The sequence below is a fragment of the Patiria miniata genome, unplaced genomic scaffold (assembly GCF_015706575.1).
Source record: "Patiria miniata isolate m_02_andy unplaced genomic scaffold, ASM1570657v1 HiC_scaffold_14, whole genome shotgun sequence".
Classification (NCBI taxonomy): domain Eukaryota; kingdom Metazoa; phylum Echinodermata; class Asteroidea; order Valvatida; family Asterinidae; genus Patiria; species Patiria miniata.
In genome coordinates this window covers 11,860,809-11,875,813 of record NW_024037052.1, presented here as the reverse complement: position 1 = coordinate 11,875,813, position 15,005 = coordinate 11,860,809, and the positions used below count along the sequence as shown (strand labels likewise).

General features: G+C 41.4%; 1 protein-coding gene across 2 annotated transcripts in view; it reads right to left on the bottom strand.

Annotated features, from left to right (window-relative positions):
• Positions 1-13,486, bottom strand: part of LOC119722071 (cation-independent mannose-6-phosphate receptor-like) — a 56,675-nt gene extending 43,189 nt beyond the window's left edge. For both annotated transcript variants that reach the window (XM_038192076.1, XM_038192077.1), the window contains exons 1-9: positions 13,296-13,486; positions 10,594-10,897; positions 9,082-9,319; positions 7,784-8,028; positions 5,473-5,635; positions 4,604-4,772; positions 2,912-3,018; positions 1,343-1,645; positions 53-193 (exon numbers count right to left, since the gene is read on the bottom strand). In XM_038192076.1, the coding sequence (XP_038048004.1) occupies positions 53-193; positions 1,343-1,645; positions 2,912-3,018; positions 4,604-4,772; positions 5,473-5,635; positions 7,784-8,028; positions 9,082-9,319; positions 10,594-10,897; positions 13,296-13,456 (1,831 nt within the window). In that variant the 5' untranslated portion in view covers positions 13,457-13,486. The remainder of the gene's footprint in view (positions 1-52; positions 194-1,342; positions 1,646-2,911; positions 3,019-4,603; positions 4,773-5,472; positions 5,636-7,783; positions 8,029-9,081; positions 9,320-10,593; positions 10,898-13,295) is intronic.
• Positions 13,487-15,005: the final 1,519 nt, after the last annotated feature.

Below are 15,005 nucleotides of genomic sequence, written 5' to 3'. Positions count from 1 at the left end.
CTGTTTTGCTATCTCGGAACAGCAAATATTGTCTGCAACAAGCCACACTTACCGTAAGCACATATGAATGTAATGACAGTCATTGCTTTGCCATTGCAGTCAGTTCCGTTGTAGTACGTCAGTGTAATGTGGCCATTACGGAAAACCGGTGACTCCTTGTATTGGCCAAGACTAATGGCATTATCTCCATGGGCTGCACACAAATAAAACAATTAAATCATCACATTTTTTTGTCAAGAGCAAGGAATAGTTCACTGTAAGTGTGTTATAAACCCAACAAGGTCCTACAATGGACTACCTTAAAGCATTCGCAGGTAGTCATAAAGTAGGCGAAAGTATGTGTGATGTGTGTGGAGGCAGCATTTTTACTTCCCCGACGCGTTGGAACATCGACCACTGAAAGAAGCACACGTGGTTCATAAATATGCATTACTGGACCGAGCCCAGTCTAATGTGGCTTCCTTAGATGCCAGAAGCTCTCCAGCACTTAACTGGTTCGTCACTCGTCACTCAAATTCTGATGGGAGGCAGGTGGCTCTGGACAACGACGCACATACATTGGGGATGGCCTTACTGTTTAGCAAGGACAAACCACTGCACTCCCGCTGTATTAGTTACAAAATGTGCGAACATATTTATGGTCGTTTACTGATTGAGGAACCATTATCTCAGTAGGGTGAATGCAAACCCGGGAATCTGGGTGTTCGCAAAAGCCACATTAGACTGGGCTCAGTCCAGTAATGGAATGAGCTGTAATAAGATCTTTTATTTATTTATTTATTTTTTTTTTTTTTTTTTTTTCTTGTTTATCCTGGGGAGACCTTTCAGTGGAACACTGTTTTTTAAAGGTGTCCAGCAGTTACAACAGGCATAGAAATAGAACAAGCAATAAAATCATTACAAAGATATGATTAAAAAGATTAATAAACAGTAAAATGAGACAAGGTTAATCAGGGTTGTTACATTGGCAGTAAAAAGACAAAAACAAGACATACATGTACCATATAATATTAATCTGTCAGGTTCGTGTAGAGGCGCTTAAAACTGGCAAAAGTGGGAGGCAACAGATGTTTAAGTGTCACAAGGAGGTTATTGAAAGAATTAACTCCACGAGACGCACATTTATGTTTTATTGAGTTAGATTTGGATAACGAAGGAACTAGATTACCTTAAGAAACAGACCTGGTATTGTATGAGTGGGTACCAGAAACAAAATGAAAACAGTTACAAAGTTGAGAAGGCAATTTTGATGTTAAACTCTTATATATACTAAAATAGTTAAGTGAAAATCTCGACTTTCACTTAGAGATTGCCATCTAAGAGTAGATAAAAGAATGTTTACCAATTAAACACGCTGCCGATTTCTCAGGACACGGCGGATGGTCGTGCAGCCCCTCCGGCAGGATCTCAGCACAGACGTTGATGAAGTACTCGCCTTCCGTCGTTGCTGAGTGGTCGTGCTGGCCGTCCAGGGCCTGCCAGTTGGACCCGAACTCTCGGACCAGGGGTGAGAGGTCGTAGTGCTGGTTGCCGACGTCCACGCGGCAGGTCTTGCCCAGCGGGTGGTCCAGGCAGGCGTACTCTGTCTGCCACTCAAATAAATACGTGCACTCGGTCTCCGTCACAAAAGTAGGGTTGCCTACACCTGAAAAAGAAACGCCAAATTAATAGTAATTTAAAGGCATATCCGCTCCGTTCACAAGTACCCCCTCACCGGCAAAGAATGTACACTTGGGGGTGACCGAACGATGCCATCTTGCCTGACTGCAATATTATTTTTGCCGCACACATTGCCGTGTACATTCTCCTGGTGTACGTGGGTCACACACAAGAAACTGTGCGCACGTCAACCAGCGAAATGTATGTGTCCCGCCCATGGGACGTCGTTGCTAGGTAAAACGGCGCCCTCTTTTGTTGGCGCATGGAGCCCATATGATCATTTGCTTTTCAGGCATTTTGTTCGATTCCAATAAAAACACCACTCAAAATCCAAAGAAGTATTTTCAAAACCTAACCTGTTGAAGTTTCAGCTCAGTGGATATTACACTTTATGAGAAAACATGGAAAAAACCATGCACAACCTTTTGATCACGAAACACGATTTGGTCTATAGCAAGCTCTATTATCAATAGCAAGCTCTATTATCAATATCCATTATCAAGACTCCAATCAGTCTTAAACACAGTGTGTAATACCGGCCAAGCACTTATTTATTCCCATTCATAAATACCTTTTCAGTCAAAATATCAAAAATGTTCGGTCCAAAAGTCAAAACAAGTAACAAATTATATATTTGCAACTATTTTGCTCAACAATTTTACTTTTTTTTTCTTTTTCGAAACACCCCTCTAGCTTTTTTATGGTATGTCCATGTCGAAAACAACTCCTTATATGGAAATTTGCGCACGCATCGTGCATACTGCACAATGTGGCGCAGAACGCAGCTGTGCCAGTGTAGTATTTATTTAGGACTCTGAAACACTGACTCACTGGTAGCACTGTGCATGCCTAAGTGAGCATTGTGAACGTTCAACCAATAAAATGGAAACTAAAAGGCACTGGATTTCATAAGAGTCCAAATTCTATGTGACGTTGGAAAAGTGTTTAAGACCAGCCAGCTGGTCTTTATCGACCGTTAAAAACGGGCTCTCGACCAACAGGAATGGGTAAGCTGTCTCAGTTATTTATGAATTATGGAAAAGGAAAATGATTGTTCATGCCTTTAAATCACCCACATTTTGTCTAAACACTCTTCCCCAACACAACAACATTTGTATAAGTGAGAAGACTGCCCAGTGTACCAAAAACACGAGTGTAATTCACCTTAGCAGTCTATTCTCTATCTACACAAAACAGTATTTAAGTAGACATTTGTTCTTTCGATGTAAAGTTTTAGTGGTTCTCATTTTACCCGCAGTCTTGTTGCATTCAAATGAGATGACAGATGTCCGGGGGAACTGATTATGATTGCATACATCTCCGCCCTTGTAGGTCAGCGTCAGTTCTCCATCAGCGTAACTGGATGAAAAACAAAAACAAAAAATCAGAAAAGATTGCCTATCAAGCTCAGCAAATTCTCAATTACACAGGGGCAAATTTCATAGTAATACAGTAAACTCTGGCTAAACCGGCACTCTCGGGACCCGAGAATTTGTGACGACTTACGCGAATGCCGATATCTGCTGTAAGTCGTCATTTTGCCTACTTACATTGAATGGTCTTTTGCACACATGATTCATTGCACTAAATGGCTTCGATTTACCCTGGATTATCTCCTTAATGCTCGAGTTGAATCCAGCACATCAATCCTAGAATTGCATCATCACGTTTGGGGTATTGATAGTGGAGACCACGATACATATGTACGTGCACAGTAATGAATTAAATGCGTGCGTGGTCCGGTATATACCACGCACGCATTGACTGCAGCATGCAGTAGTCATTCAATAAGATGACCCCCAAAATGGACAAAGCGCATGCGTACAGCCTAGAGGGGGTACTGGTATTGATATGCTCACGATGCACATGCGATGTATGCAGTAAGAAACCCTTTTTTGACAACGATGCATGCAGCGATTACGGGCCGTGCGAAACCACTTTTCACTCGACACTTTGCCAACCGCAGTACAGGAAGTCGATGCCAATGCGTGATTTGTTGAATGCCGACTTACACAAAGGATTTTGTAATGCTTTTTGTGGAAAGGGTACCGAGAGTAACACGACGACTTGAGCGAAATGGCGACTTATAAAAGCCGACTTAGAAATAAAAAATTCAATGGAAATGCATTACGGACAATCGGGACTTCAGTCAGACGGCCAACTTGAGCGATTTGACGAGTTGTACAATGTCGGTTTAGCCGCAGTTTACTGTACTTACAGTGTGTAAAACAGTTGTGATAATTGTAGCAAACAGCTGTGCTAACCTTATTAGTGTATTTCACAGCTACGACATACAAACACTTGTGTACATGTACATGGTTTCTTATGGGGTAGAAAACACAATAGAGCAATAGACCCCATGCTGACCTACTTTAGGCAGTATCTTCAAATCATTGCTGACAAACGACTCATTTTAGCTTGATCGCATCACAATTCGGGCGATTCACGATGCAGTGCGCCGCCAAGAGTTTGCCACGGAAAGTTCATTTTTCCCAGTGCATTGTGGGAAATGGTCGACAAATTCGCAGCGCGGGACATGTGAAATCGTTAGTTTTTCCTGTCAGTAGTTTCGTAAGCGTATGATTCGAGGATCTGTTTGCCCTTTTCTTTTCTTCTTATCACTATGGTGTTTTTTGTAAGGCGGCAGAATGCTATGCCCCAATCTATAACATATTAGCTCAAATTGTCTACTGACACTCATTCAAATGGGTCATGTTTTGTCGACCGTAAACTTGAAAAATGGACTCTCCATGGCAAACTCTTGGTGGCGCACTGCATTGTGAATCGCCCGAATTATTTAAGCACAGAAGTTATCTGCTTGGCATGAACAGCTGACCAGCCAAAATGTCATACCATGTACTCTGCTTGTTACTGGTACTCAGCTTTTAAATCTGATAAGTAATATTTTTCCGCTTAGCTGTAATGTAGAGTGGACGTCTCTTACCTAAGCACGTGGTTTTTACTGACGCCAGCAACGAGACGGTTTCCTCCGGGCACCGATTCTTGACACACGGCTCCGTTATGGTCCTCATCCAGGCAACCGATGGCCATGTCCTGACAAACATCCATCCAATATTTGTAGCCTGAAGCCTCGGCAACTTTAGGGTGTTGCTCTGCGATGAAAAGTTTAAGAATAAAAGTAAAATGCATCTAACAGATCCCCTTTACGAACTGTTCACCGGGCTGTGATTTAAAGCACAAGTTTGCAAATATTGTCATTTTTTTGTTATATTTCAAAACATAATCATGACTAAAATTGATTTAATAAGATGCAAAAACAAGGTTTTCTTTGACCAACTTTCAAATTATTACAATTCACCTAGTCAGTTTTTGCGATTTTAATATTTGAACAGTTGTAATAAAAGGCCATTTGAGCCACTTGAGCAAACAATGATGCTGTAATGATATGATTTTCTGGGTACAAATACTAGACAAATTCTGTTCACTGATGTTCACAGTAACTTCACTTCAATATACAAAAGACATAAATTAAAATGTAATTTTTAAGCTGTCAATTTTGCCAATAACCTTAAATTCAAGTATGTTATACCCCCATAGGTATCTTATAGCAACTTTATTGGCTCAATATAGACCTTTATCATTTCAGTCATGTTCCCTGTATCCAATAACAGAACTGAATGATGATATTTTTGTGCAAAAAGGAACCAGACTTTTTTTCTTCCAGCCTCGCTTTGATTACGTTTTGAATGGGAAAAATCCAAATGGCCGCAACATGATAATGGTCTATGGCATTCATTCAATCACCATAAGAAACGGTGGTATCATTAAAACAAAATTCAGAATGCCACTGACTTTGTTTGTCGGTTAGCGGGCTGAGGTCCAGATCGATGCCGTGCTTGTCATTAGTGAAGGCACAGGTGTCTGTGGTCAGCATCTCTGCCTCGCAAGCAAACTCAGTCACCCACTGCACCTCATAGTGGCAGTTGGTGCTGGACAGGAGCTTGGGATTTTGACTCTGAAAATAAAAGGCCACACAAAAATTAAGTACAACAAGAAAAAATTGATTCCACATATACGTTGACGACAAACTGCTGCATGTTTACTGTGTTGATTTCAATATCAGTCCTTAAATTCAAACCCTTTCTATATATGTACTCTTTACGGTTTGCAATTATCTTGACCGTTTGCCAACTGGACTCGAACCAACTGGACCATTTGCCATTCCTGCTGTTGTACCAACTTGACCTTTGTACTAGCTCATCTGTTGACCAACTCAACTTCACATGCATTGATAAAATCAACTCAAATGTTTGCCAACTCATCCAATAAAGTCTTAAAAAATTGCTATATTTGGGCACAGTTAATACTAAGGGAATAAATGTGTGCTCCGGAGGTTTTTATCACTCTGTTTAATACCACTTAGAGTCTGGGTGCTGATAATTACCCGAGCCGGAGGCGAGGGTAATTATCAGCACCCAGACTCTAAGTGGTATTAAACAGAGTGATAAATACCGACGGAGTACATATTTATTCCCATTCATAAATACCTTTTCCGTAAAAAAAAATCATATAATTCGTTCAAAACATCCCGATTTTGTTCAACAAATTCACTTTATGCTTTTTGAATCATCCCTCCTGCAAAATAATGGAGTGTTCAGCTGGCGAGTAAGATGAAAACAACCCTTTTATGGAGATTGACGCGCGCGTATCATGTTCTACGCGATGTCGCGCAGAACGCACCTGGCGCGTTGCGTTTTGAATTTAGAACTATAAAATTCTAACTCCCTGGTAGTGTTGCGCATGCCTACGTGAGGATTGTGAACGTTCAACCAATGAAACGATAAGAGGCACTGGATTTTTAGGAGTCCACATTTTATTGTGACACTTGAAAAGTGTTTAAGACCAGCTAGCCATGTCTTTATCATCCGTTTAATACCGGCCACGTGACGGGCTCTCGACCAATAGGAATTGCTAAACTGTCTGAGGTATTTATGAATAAGGGTTTAAGAAATGTTTCAAGAGTTTTTGTGTAATCATTCAAGTGGGTCGATTTTGCGGTGGTCCTGAGAGGCATGTAGCTTAGCTATATAGACTGCGTAGCTTTAATAGGAGTGATTACAGGCTTCGTGCATAAAAAATAATCACGCGAGAAAATAAATTTTCAGCCAGAACCATCCCGAATCAAGCAGATTTTCTGATACTATATTGTTCAGTTTTTAGAATTACAATTTATGTAAGAGAATTCTAGTGAATTATTTTTTAAACGAGAATGTGGGAAATGGTTTTGAAACTTTTGTCTGCAGCGTGAGGGCACAAACACCTGTAAACCAGCTGACGATTAAGTGCATACATAGCAGTGTTGTAGTCGAGTACTTTCCGAATACCTAGTACTGCCGAGTACTTAGGTTGCCGAGTACGAGTACCAGTACTTGTACCTCCGAGTATAAGAACGGGTCTCCGAGTACGAGTACGAGTACTTCCGAGTACGAGTACAAGTACTTGTACTTCCGAGTACAAGTACGAGTACGAGTACTTGCATTTCCGAATACAGCCATACGGCAAATGGTTTATTGTGCGTAATTGGCCCAGGCCCAGTCAGACCGATATACAGACCCACTCACGGTTAGCTTGTAAATGTGTTTGCCCGGACTTGCACAGAGGAAAATCAGGAAATCTCGATTTCTCCACAAGCCAATCAATTTCAAACTGAAAGTTTCTATAAAATAAGGCCATGGTAAGTGAAGCTATAACATTTCCCCCCTCCGAGTACTGCTCTTCAAGTACGAGTACTTTAAAGATCGAGTAGAATTTTGACATGTCGAGTACGAATACTACAACACTGATACATAGTTGGGTCTGACTATGGTCCGACTCACAAGCGCAATCCACAACTGGGCAAAAATGTGCGTTCGGGTGCTGGCAAATTTCAAATATTGGAGACTCTTCAATTTATATTATAATTCAACAAAAATTTGATGCACGAGTCAATACAACTGTAGAATACAAAAAAAGAAGGTTGCAACCCTTCCCCCCCCCCTTCACCCGCCCCTAGATCCACCACTGCATGAGTAGGCGCAAATTTCTTTCACTGTCACTAAATTTGAGGGTAAACTGGAAAAGGGGTTTACTGGAATTGGGAATTCGGTTATGTTTCTTTAATTACCCCTTCATTTCTGCCATCTTCCCGAGGACACACAAACTCGATGGTGACCTGTGGAGAGCTGAGGCAATCCGCTGGGGTAGTGCTGACGTTGTAACGTAGCTCCAACTGCTCATGGCTAATAGTCTGCAAGCGATGGAAGGCCTCGCCCACGCTAGCGACGCTGTGGGTAACGGCGCCGTCAGCACCAGTGGAATGCGTGATCCTACATGCCGCGCTGCCGGAGGGGCAATCGGCAGTTGGCTCATCTGTGTATCAATAACAAGTGTTAATTATCTTTCCAGTTCGTGTCGAAGGATGTGATAACACGCACTGGCTGTTTTTTTATCCACAGGCACGGCTGATGGGTTAAGACGTCAAGATTGCCTTGACTCGCCTCTGGGTGACGTCTAAACACGCTAATCCCTCATGCCTTTTGTACACACACACAAAGTCTGTGAGGTCTGTGGAGGTGGACCGTATGTTGATCTTGAATTGGCGGTTGCGCACGGGCCATTGTACAATTTACGCTCCAGTGTACACACTGGAGTATTGAAACATACATGTATGGGGTTTGGGTAAGAAATATGGTACAAATACTGTTGAAAGGACTCTTGTGAATCAATATTTGTGGTGAGATATCCCTTCTGTGAGACATTTTGAGTCATTTAGGCAAAAAAAAAAAAAAAAGTTCTGTTTCTGATCATATGGAGGCATCTGCGTGTAGTCAAGGGTAAAGGGTAGAAATTGATGGTTTTGGGTGTTTTTTCTCATTTTTCCCATAAAAAAAATTAGAGTAGGGGCTGTCAGAATAGGGTAGGTAGGGAAACCGGAAGCAGAAGTATTTTTTTTTTGGCCTTACTTGAATTTTTTTTTGGACAAATGGAATCCTAGGGAGAGAGAGGTGGAGGGAGTAATTCCCCGTTTGCAGGGGACGTAATAAACCAGGAACCCTTAACCCTAAATTGCTACTCGCGAGTACCTGCTTCAACTCATGCCAGGACGAGTACTCCAGTAGATGAAAAACCATGAGTAAAGCGAGTACCATAAACGACTTGCAAATACTTGAGTAATCGAATTACTTGCCCAGCAGTAATCCTATATACCTGTAAAGCTGGTGTTCTTTGGGAGTGCAATCCCAAAATATAAAGTTTCGAATCAAAAGCCAATTTTAAAGGACTACCCAAGTTCTTCTTATGAACCATACAGGAAATGAAAAATAAAATGGCTCAAGATGGGTAAAAAAAGGGGAGGGGCCAAGGAAGGGGGAGGGTCAATGTGCACCCCTCCCCAGCCCCATGGGTACAAGACACCACGCATACCTGGTGTGATATCCCTGCATACATTGATATACAGGTCTTGGTCGGTTGCGTCCGAGTCTACTTTGTAACCCCCTTGTTGCTTGATGAGCGGCGTCAAGTCTCGTTTCTTGTTGTTGTTGTCGTAGACGGAGCAGGGCACTTCATGGACGGCCGCTGTGGCCAGGTTCTTGCAGGCCACCGTGCTGTGCCACTCGAAGAAGTAGGTGCAGCCGGAACGCTCAATGAAGATTGGCGAACCCTGAAAGTACGTAAAACAATGGAACTATCAATGCCTAATAATAAAAAGTGACCATCATGTTTTTACACTAATAAATGGCTGAAAGAACTACAAGACTGCCCTTACTCCCCGGGCATTTTTGCTAGGATGCAATCTCAATCCTGCAAAATCCTCCAACTGCCTCCATGTAAAAATTGAATACAGCCTAAATCCTCCAAAATCATGTGTTTTTCCTTGAATGTGGTCCTTGGAGGGGTGACCACTGCCTCATCCTGCAAACCCTCCAGCAATCATTGTCATATGTTGAGGCACAGCCAGTGACATCCTGGAGCAGTGCGGAGGATTTCAAGTATAATCTAGGCCTAAATTTATGCACAGCTGAGCATAAAAAACATAAGATCCGGCCAAAGACCTTGACACAATGCATCCTCCAAAATCAGCCACACATTTTTGCCATATGCCTCAATCCTGCAAAATCCTGCATTTTGCAAACAGGATTTGGGAAGGTTAATGTTAACTAAGCCAATGGAATTCACTTAAAACTAGTTATTTAATTAAGGTGTAAAATGGTTCTCACCTCCCCTTCCCCACCCTTCCCGCAAAAACACCTCCCCTACTCTCCAGTGCAAAATACTGATGAAATATTTCCATTAAAATTCAAACTGAGACAGTCAAACGTTGCATTTTGGAGAGAAAAAAAAATCAGAATTTTGTGGGCTTAGGAATGAATAACGTTGGCCCGATTTCATTTTGCACGTTTTTCAGTCTGGAGACGTCCAAATATATAACAAACATTTCAATGAAATTAAAAACTCAAACCCATAGGTTCGTGCACAACTACCCCCTCAACGGTAAGAAAGGGAGAGTTGGGGGAGACCATGCACTGGGAGAGACATTGGAACACACTGCCAATGACACCTGATGCTCATGCGAAGACGCTATGGCTTTGTGCACATTCAGAGTAAAATTAGTCATGCGTGCTACACACTATATAAGCGCGCGAACCAGAATGTACGTGTTCTACATAACCCCCGAGGACCGACATACAAAAGGAGAACAACAGATCCTTTCACTGTCCTGGGGACTTGGGTCTTTTGTTGGAAACGGTCCTCTGTAGTAAGTTTGTGTGCTTAGTCTATGGGAGAGTGTTATATTACAGGGACAAAGGGAAACACAAACCATTGTCCTCGAGAGTATAGTAAAACAAGAGTGTATATGTTCACACAGTGTGCCTTGTCCACTGGTCTCTCAAAAAGAGGTAAAAAAGCTATCTTATTCCCGCACGGAGCCCATACCAAGGTTTTGTCGCACTTGAAGTCAATTGTCGTCTGCCACTTCTCCTTTGGCGTTTGCGTGCTGTTGGCGCATTCGTCCCCCCGATAATCCAGACGGAAACCTCCGCCCTCGGCATTCGCCGTGGGGAGAAGCGTTTGGTTGTGGTTCCCAATTTTGGTGTAAGTCTGGTCCATCTTGAGGCACATGGAGCTGTCGCTAGAGCAAGCGTTCCCGCTCCCCGTCGCCTGGATGGTGTCGCACAAGTTCATGTAAAACATTGACGATGTGGTGGCTAGCTTTTCCGTTCTGAGCGTCCATGTTTTCCTGAAAAGTATTTCAATAGATGAACACAATTTCCAATTACCATTTGCAAACCGAAGAAAGAAGTACAGAATTAGAAATGGTTCGGGTAACAGAATCAAAGATATAAAAGCAATTTAATTTTTATTAAATTTCAATCCTGATAATTCTCCTAAAAAATCAATAACTTCCTTTAATGTTAATGATGTACTTAAAGCAATGATTATAAACATGTACGGCATGAACGATAATTATAAACTCTTGTTATTCACAAATATGAAACAAAGACAATAAACAAACAAAACTGGCAAACAACTAAAGAAGTAACATGAACCATAATCTGAAGAAAATAAAAATGAAGTAGGCCCCTACGGAAAGATTTCCATATACGAAGTTCACTCAACACCCTGTGTACAAACCCTATGAGATTGGACTGAAAAATTTTAAGTGTTTTCTAAGAAAATGCTTGTATTTTCTCACTGCTCAAGTTGACTTAGATGACATGAAATTGCTATCTGGGGGCTTGTTAGTCAATACAGAGGAAAATTAGTGAACTTCGTATATGGAAATCTTTCCGGCCCCTACATACAGAAACATTAATTGTGTAACTAGCATGACTAGTGACAAATTAAATCCAATAATCAAACATTACACATATTCCAAACACAATCAAGATTCCTCGGTGTCATTAGAAATATAACATTAATTTTCTAAGGCCTATTTGGGCACATCAAATACTTCATGTGATAATGTGGCCATTTCAAGGTTTCGATCCAACTCGGACCCAAACCAACTCGGACCCAAGCCAACTCGGACCCATGCCAACTCGGACCCACTACCAACTCGGACCCATGCCAACTCGGACCCACTACCAACTCGGACCCACAACCAACTCGGACCCACTACCAACTCGGACCCACAACCAACTCGGACCCACTACCAACTCGGACCCATGCATGACCAACTCGGACCCATCGTTTTCAATCATTCGACATCGTTTTCAATCATTCATTTCATAAGGTTTGTCCACTTCTCATCTGTTATTACAGTGATGCTGTTTAGTATAAATGTTCATTGTAATTGTAAGGTAAATTATCTCATATCTGTATTGCAGCAGTATAACATTTTTGTCGTTGTAAAGCGCATTTTTAATTGTTTCCATTAAAACATATTACGCTGTAAAAGTTTAACCAATTATTTACTTACATTAAAACATATTAATTACCATTGTTCACACCATCTTGCTAAATTTAACAGCATTTATTTCGTTTTTAATCCAAACTTCAACGGGGGGAAAAAGTTAAATCAAAAAAGTATAAAAAGTTAATCGGATTCGTAAAAAAAACCCACAAAATTCAAAGCCAGCATGTGAATTAAAAAATGATCAAGTTTAATCCCCTACAAATAGATGCAATGTCAATCATCAAAAAAGAGTATTGGAGCTCTGGGAAGATTATCCTTCAAGGCCTTACAGGTGGCTGCCTGTATGTTCCACCATGATGTTCCACAGGGGAAAAAAGTTAAATCAAAAAAGTTATTAAAAGTTAAACAGATTCATAAAAAAATCCCACAAAATTCAAAGCCAGATGTGAATTAAGAAAAATCAAACAATTACATGAAATGAAAGGCCTAAATAGTTATTTCAAATTAATAACTTCCTCACTGAAACAAAATGTGCCACTTAAAACCACTTGTTACACGACACAAAGGCCTGCAAAATCAAACAATTAAGTAATTTAATTTTTACTGAAAATTATAATTGAGATTTTGAAAAAGCACGTATATATCAAGTTGTACAAATGACATACGATATGCCTTACCGTACTATACGCTATTAATACCTCTTGGTTTAGCTTCACAGGTCACGGTTTCAAAAAGCTAAGCACGTTTAGTTTCATGACGTTCAAAACGATAAGCGTTTAGCAACAGTATTTACTGTACGCATTATAAAATAGCGCTCCACACTGCAGCAATACAAGAAAACAACAAAACTAAAAGCCCCATTCTGCCCAATGTAATTACAGAATATCTTCACTATAAAAGCACTAACATTAAGATCACCTATAAATATAATCTCTGAAACTATAGTGATTGAGTCATTGTTGGGTCCGAGTTGGTCGTGCTTGGGTCCGAGTTGGTAGTGGGTCCGAGTTGGTCGTGGGTCCGAGTTAGTAGTGGGTCCGAGTTGGTCGTGGGTCCGAGTTGGTAGTGGGTCCGAGTTGGTAGTGGGTCCGAGTTGGCGTGGGTCCGAGTTGGCATGGGTCCGACTTGGCATGGGTCCGACTTGGTTTGGGTCCGAGTTGACCTGATACCCATTTCAACACGATCAGCCATTGTCTGTGCCATGTCATCATGCTCATTCATCAACACCTAAATTTTACGCAATTGCTAGTTTTTCTTTCACATATAAATCCACCCTTACCAGTTCTGTATGGGAGTTAAATCAAAGTCTCCAGCCACGCACGTATCCGCAACAGCTTTTCCAACGAAAAGAATGAAAATCACCAGTAGATTCATGGCAGAAGCCGACTTGAAATCAGGGTGAGAATATCTGTTCCGACCTTTTCGCCCAAAAATCTCCATGTTGTTAAAAATTACCGGGTCAAAGGTTACCACGCATGGCTGAGCCCTTTAAAATGTTTCATTTTCGTTGGGTTTCCCGACGGCTGTTTTGTAAATATAACGATGCCGACATGAAATAGTAAAGAGTCGACTGATCGATTAAGTCATGTGACGAAGCGTGATGATTGAAAACTGAGTCACGTGAAAACGACTTCACATAGAACTATTGTTCTTTTCAACAACAGACATAGATCTGTATTTCCCCTCGAAGTTTCCTCCTCGGTGAAAATGGTCTCAATGAAACCATAGCAAAAATTATTATTCGTGTGATTATTCTCAGTTCAAGGGGTGATCAGTATTCGGATGAAAGTTTCTCCCAAAAGTCATCAGAATACCCCAAAAAAATGAAAAGAAAAAGGAAGGTGATAAAATAAGCTTTAGTTTTGATGTGTGTCTCGAGCACCTTGGAAAGTAAATTGTGAGTATTTTCCCTAACTTTCTGAAGTGGGGGCATTTATCATTGGGGTCTATGGCAGCTTATTGCAGGCCCTATAGGGGCACTGTCAAAAGCCGGTCCTACTAAAGCGCGTCAACAAGCGTCAACAAGCGTCAACAAGTTTTAGTAGTCGTTAAGTGCGCGTCAACAAATTTTTTATAGGCTTTTGAACAATAAAAACAGCTTTATATGGTAGAAAAAGCAATAATGAACATCTTCTGCATATCAATTAAAGTTAAAATTATTTTAAAACTTGGTTTTTTGAACGCGAAATGTACGACGAATTTGTCGATAAAGTAGGCCGCCATCTTGTTTATGTGTAGCTAGCCGTACTACGCATGCGTGAAGTGTAAAGAGCCATACTACGCATGCGCGAAGTCTACAGCGCCATCCAAACAAGATGGCGGCCTACTTTTATCGACAAATTCGTCATACATTTTGCGTTCAAAAAACCAAGTTTTAAAATAATTTTAACTTTAATTGATATGCAGAAGATGTTCATTATTGCTTTTTCTACCATATAAAGCTGTTTTTATTGTTCAAAAGCCTATAAAAAATTTGTTGACGCGCACTTAAAGACTACTAAAACTTGTTGACGCTTGTTGACGCTTGTTGACGCTTGTTGACGCGCTTTAGTAGGACCCTCAAAAGCGGACACTCATGGACACTCTCGGACAGTAGGCGGCGCTCTTCATCCCTGCGGTCTGACGTGCACGCTTTTTTTTCCGACAGGCCGATATGGCCGCCCTGATTTTGCTGCTATCATTCAGCCTCCGCGCATGGCTTGCTCTTAAAATCTTTAGCCCGTTGCAATTTGCCACCCTGCAACAGATGCAACATCAGGCGTGCAGGGGCGGATCCAGGAATTTTGGCGGGGGGAGGAAATTGCATTAAAGTAATGTAATGCTAGAAAATTATCAACTCAATTTGAAAATCTATCTCTCAAGATCCCCCTGATCTGGGGGAGGGGGGGGGGGGGGGGGGTCCCCACCTCCATGGGCGTCGCCAGGACTTTTTCTAACGGGGGAGAAAAATGTTTCCCAAAAAATTCTTGTCTTTCTCAACAAATTCTCG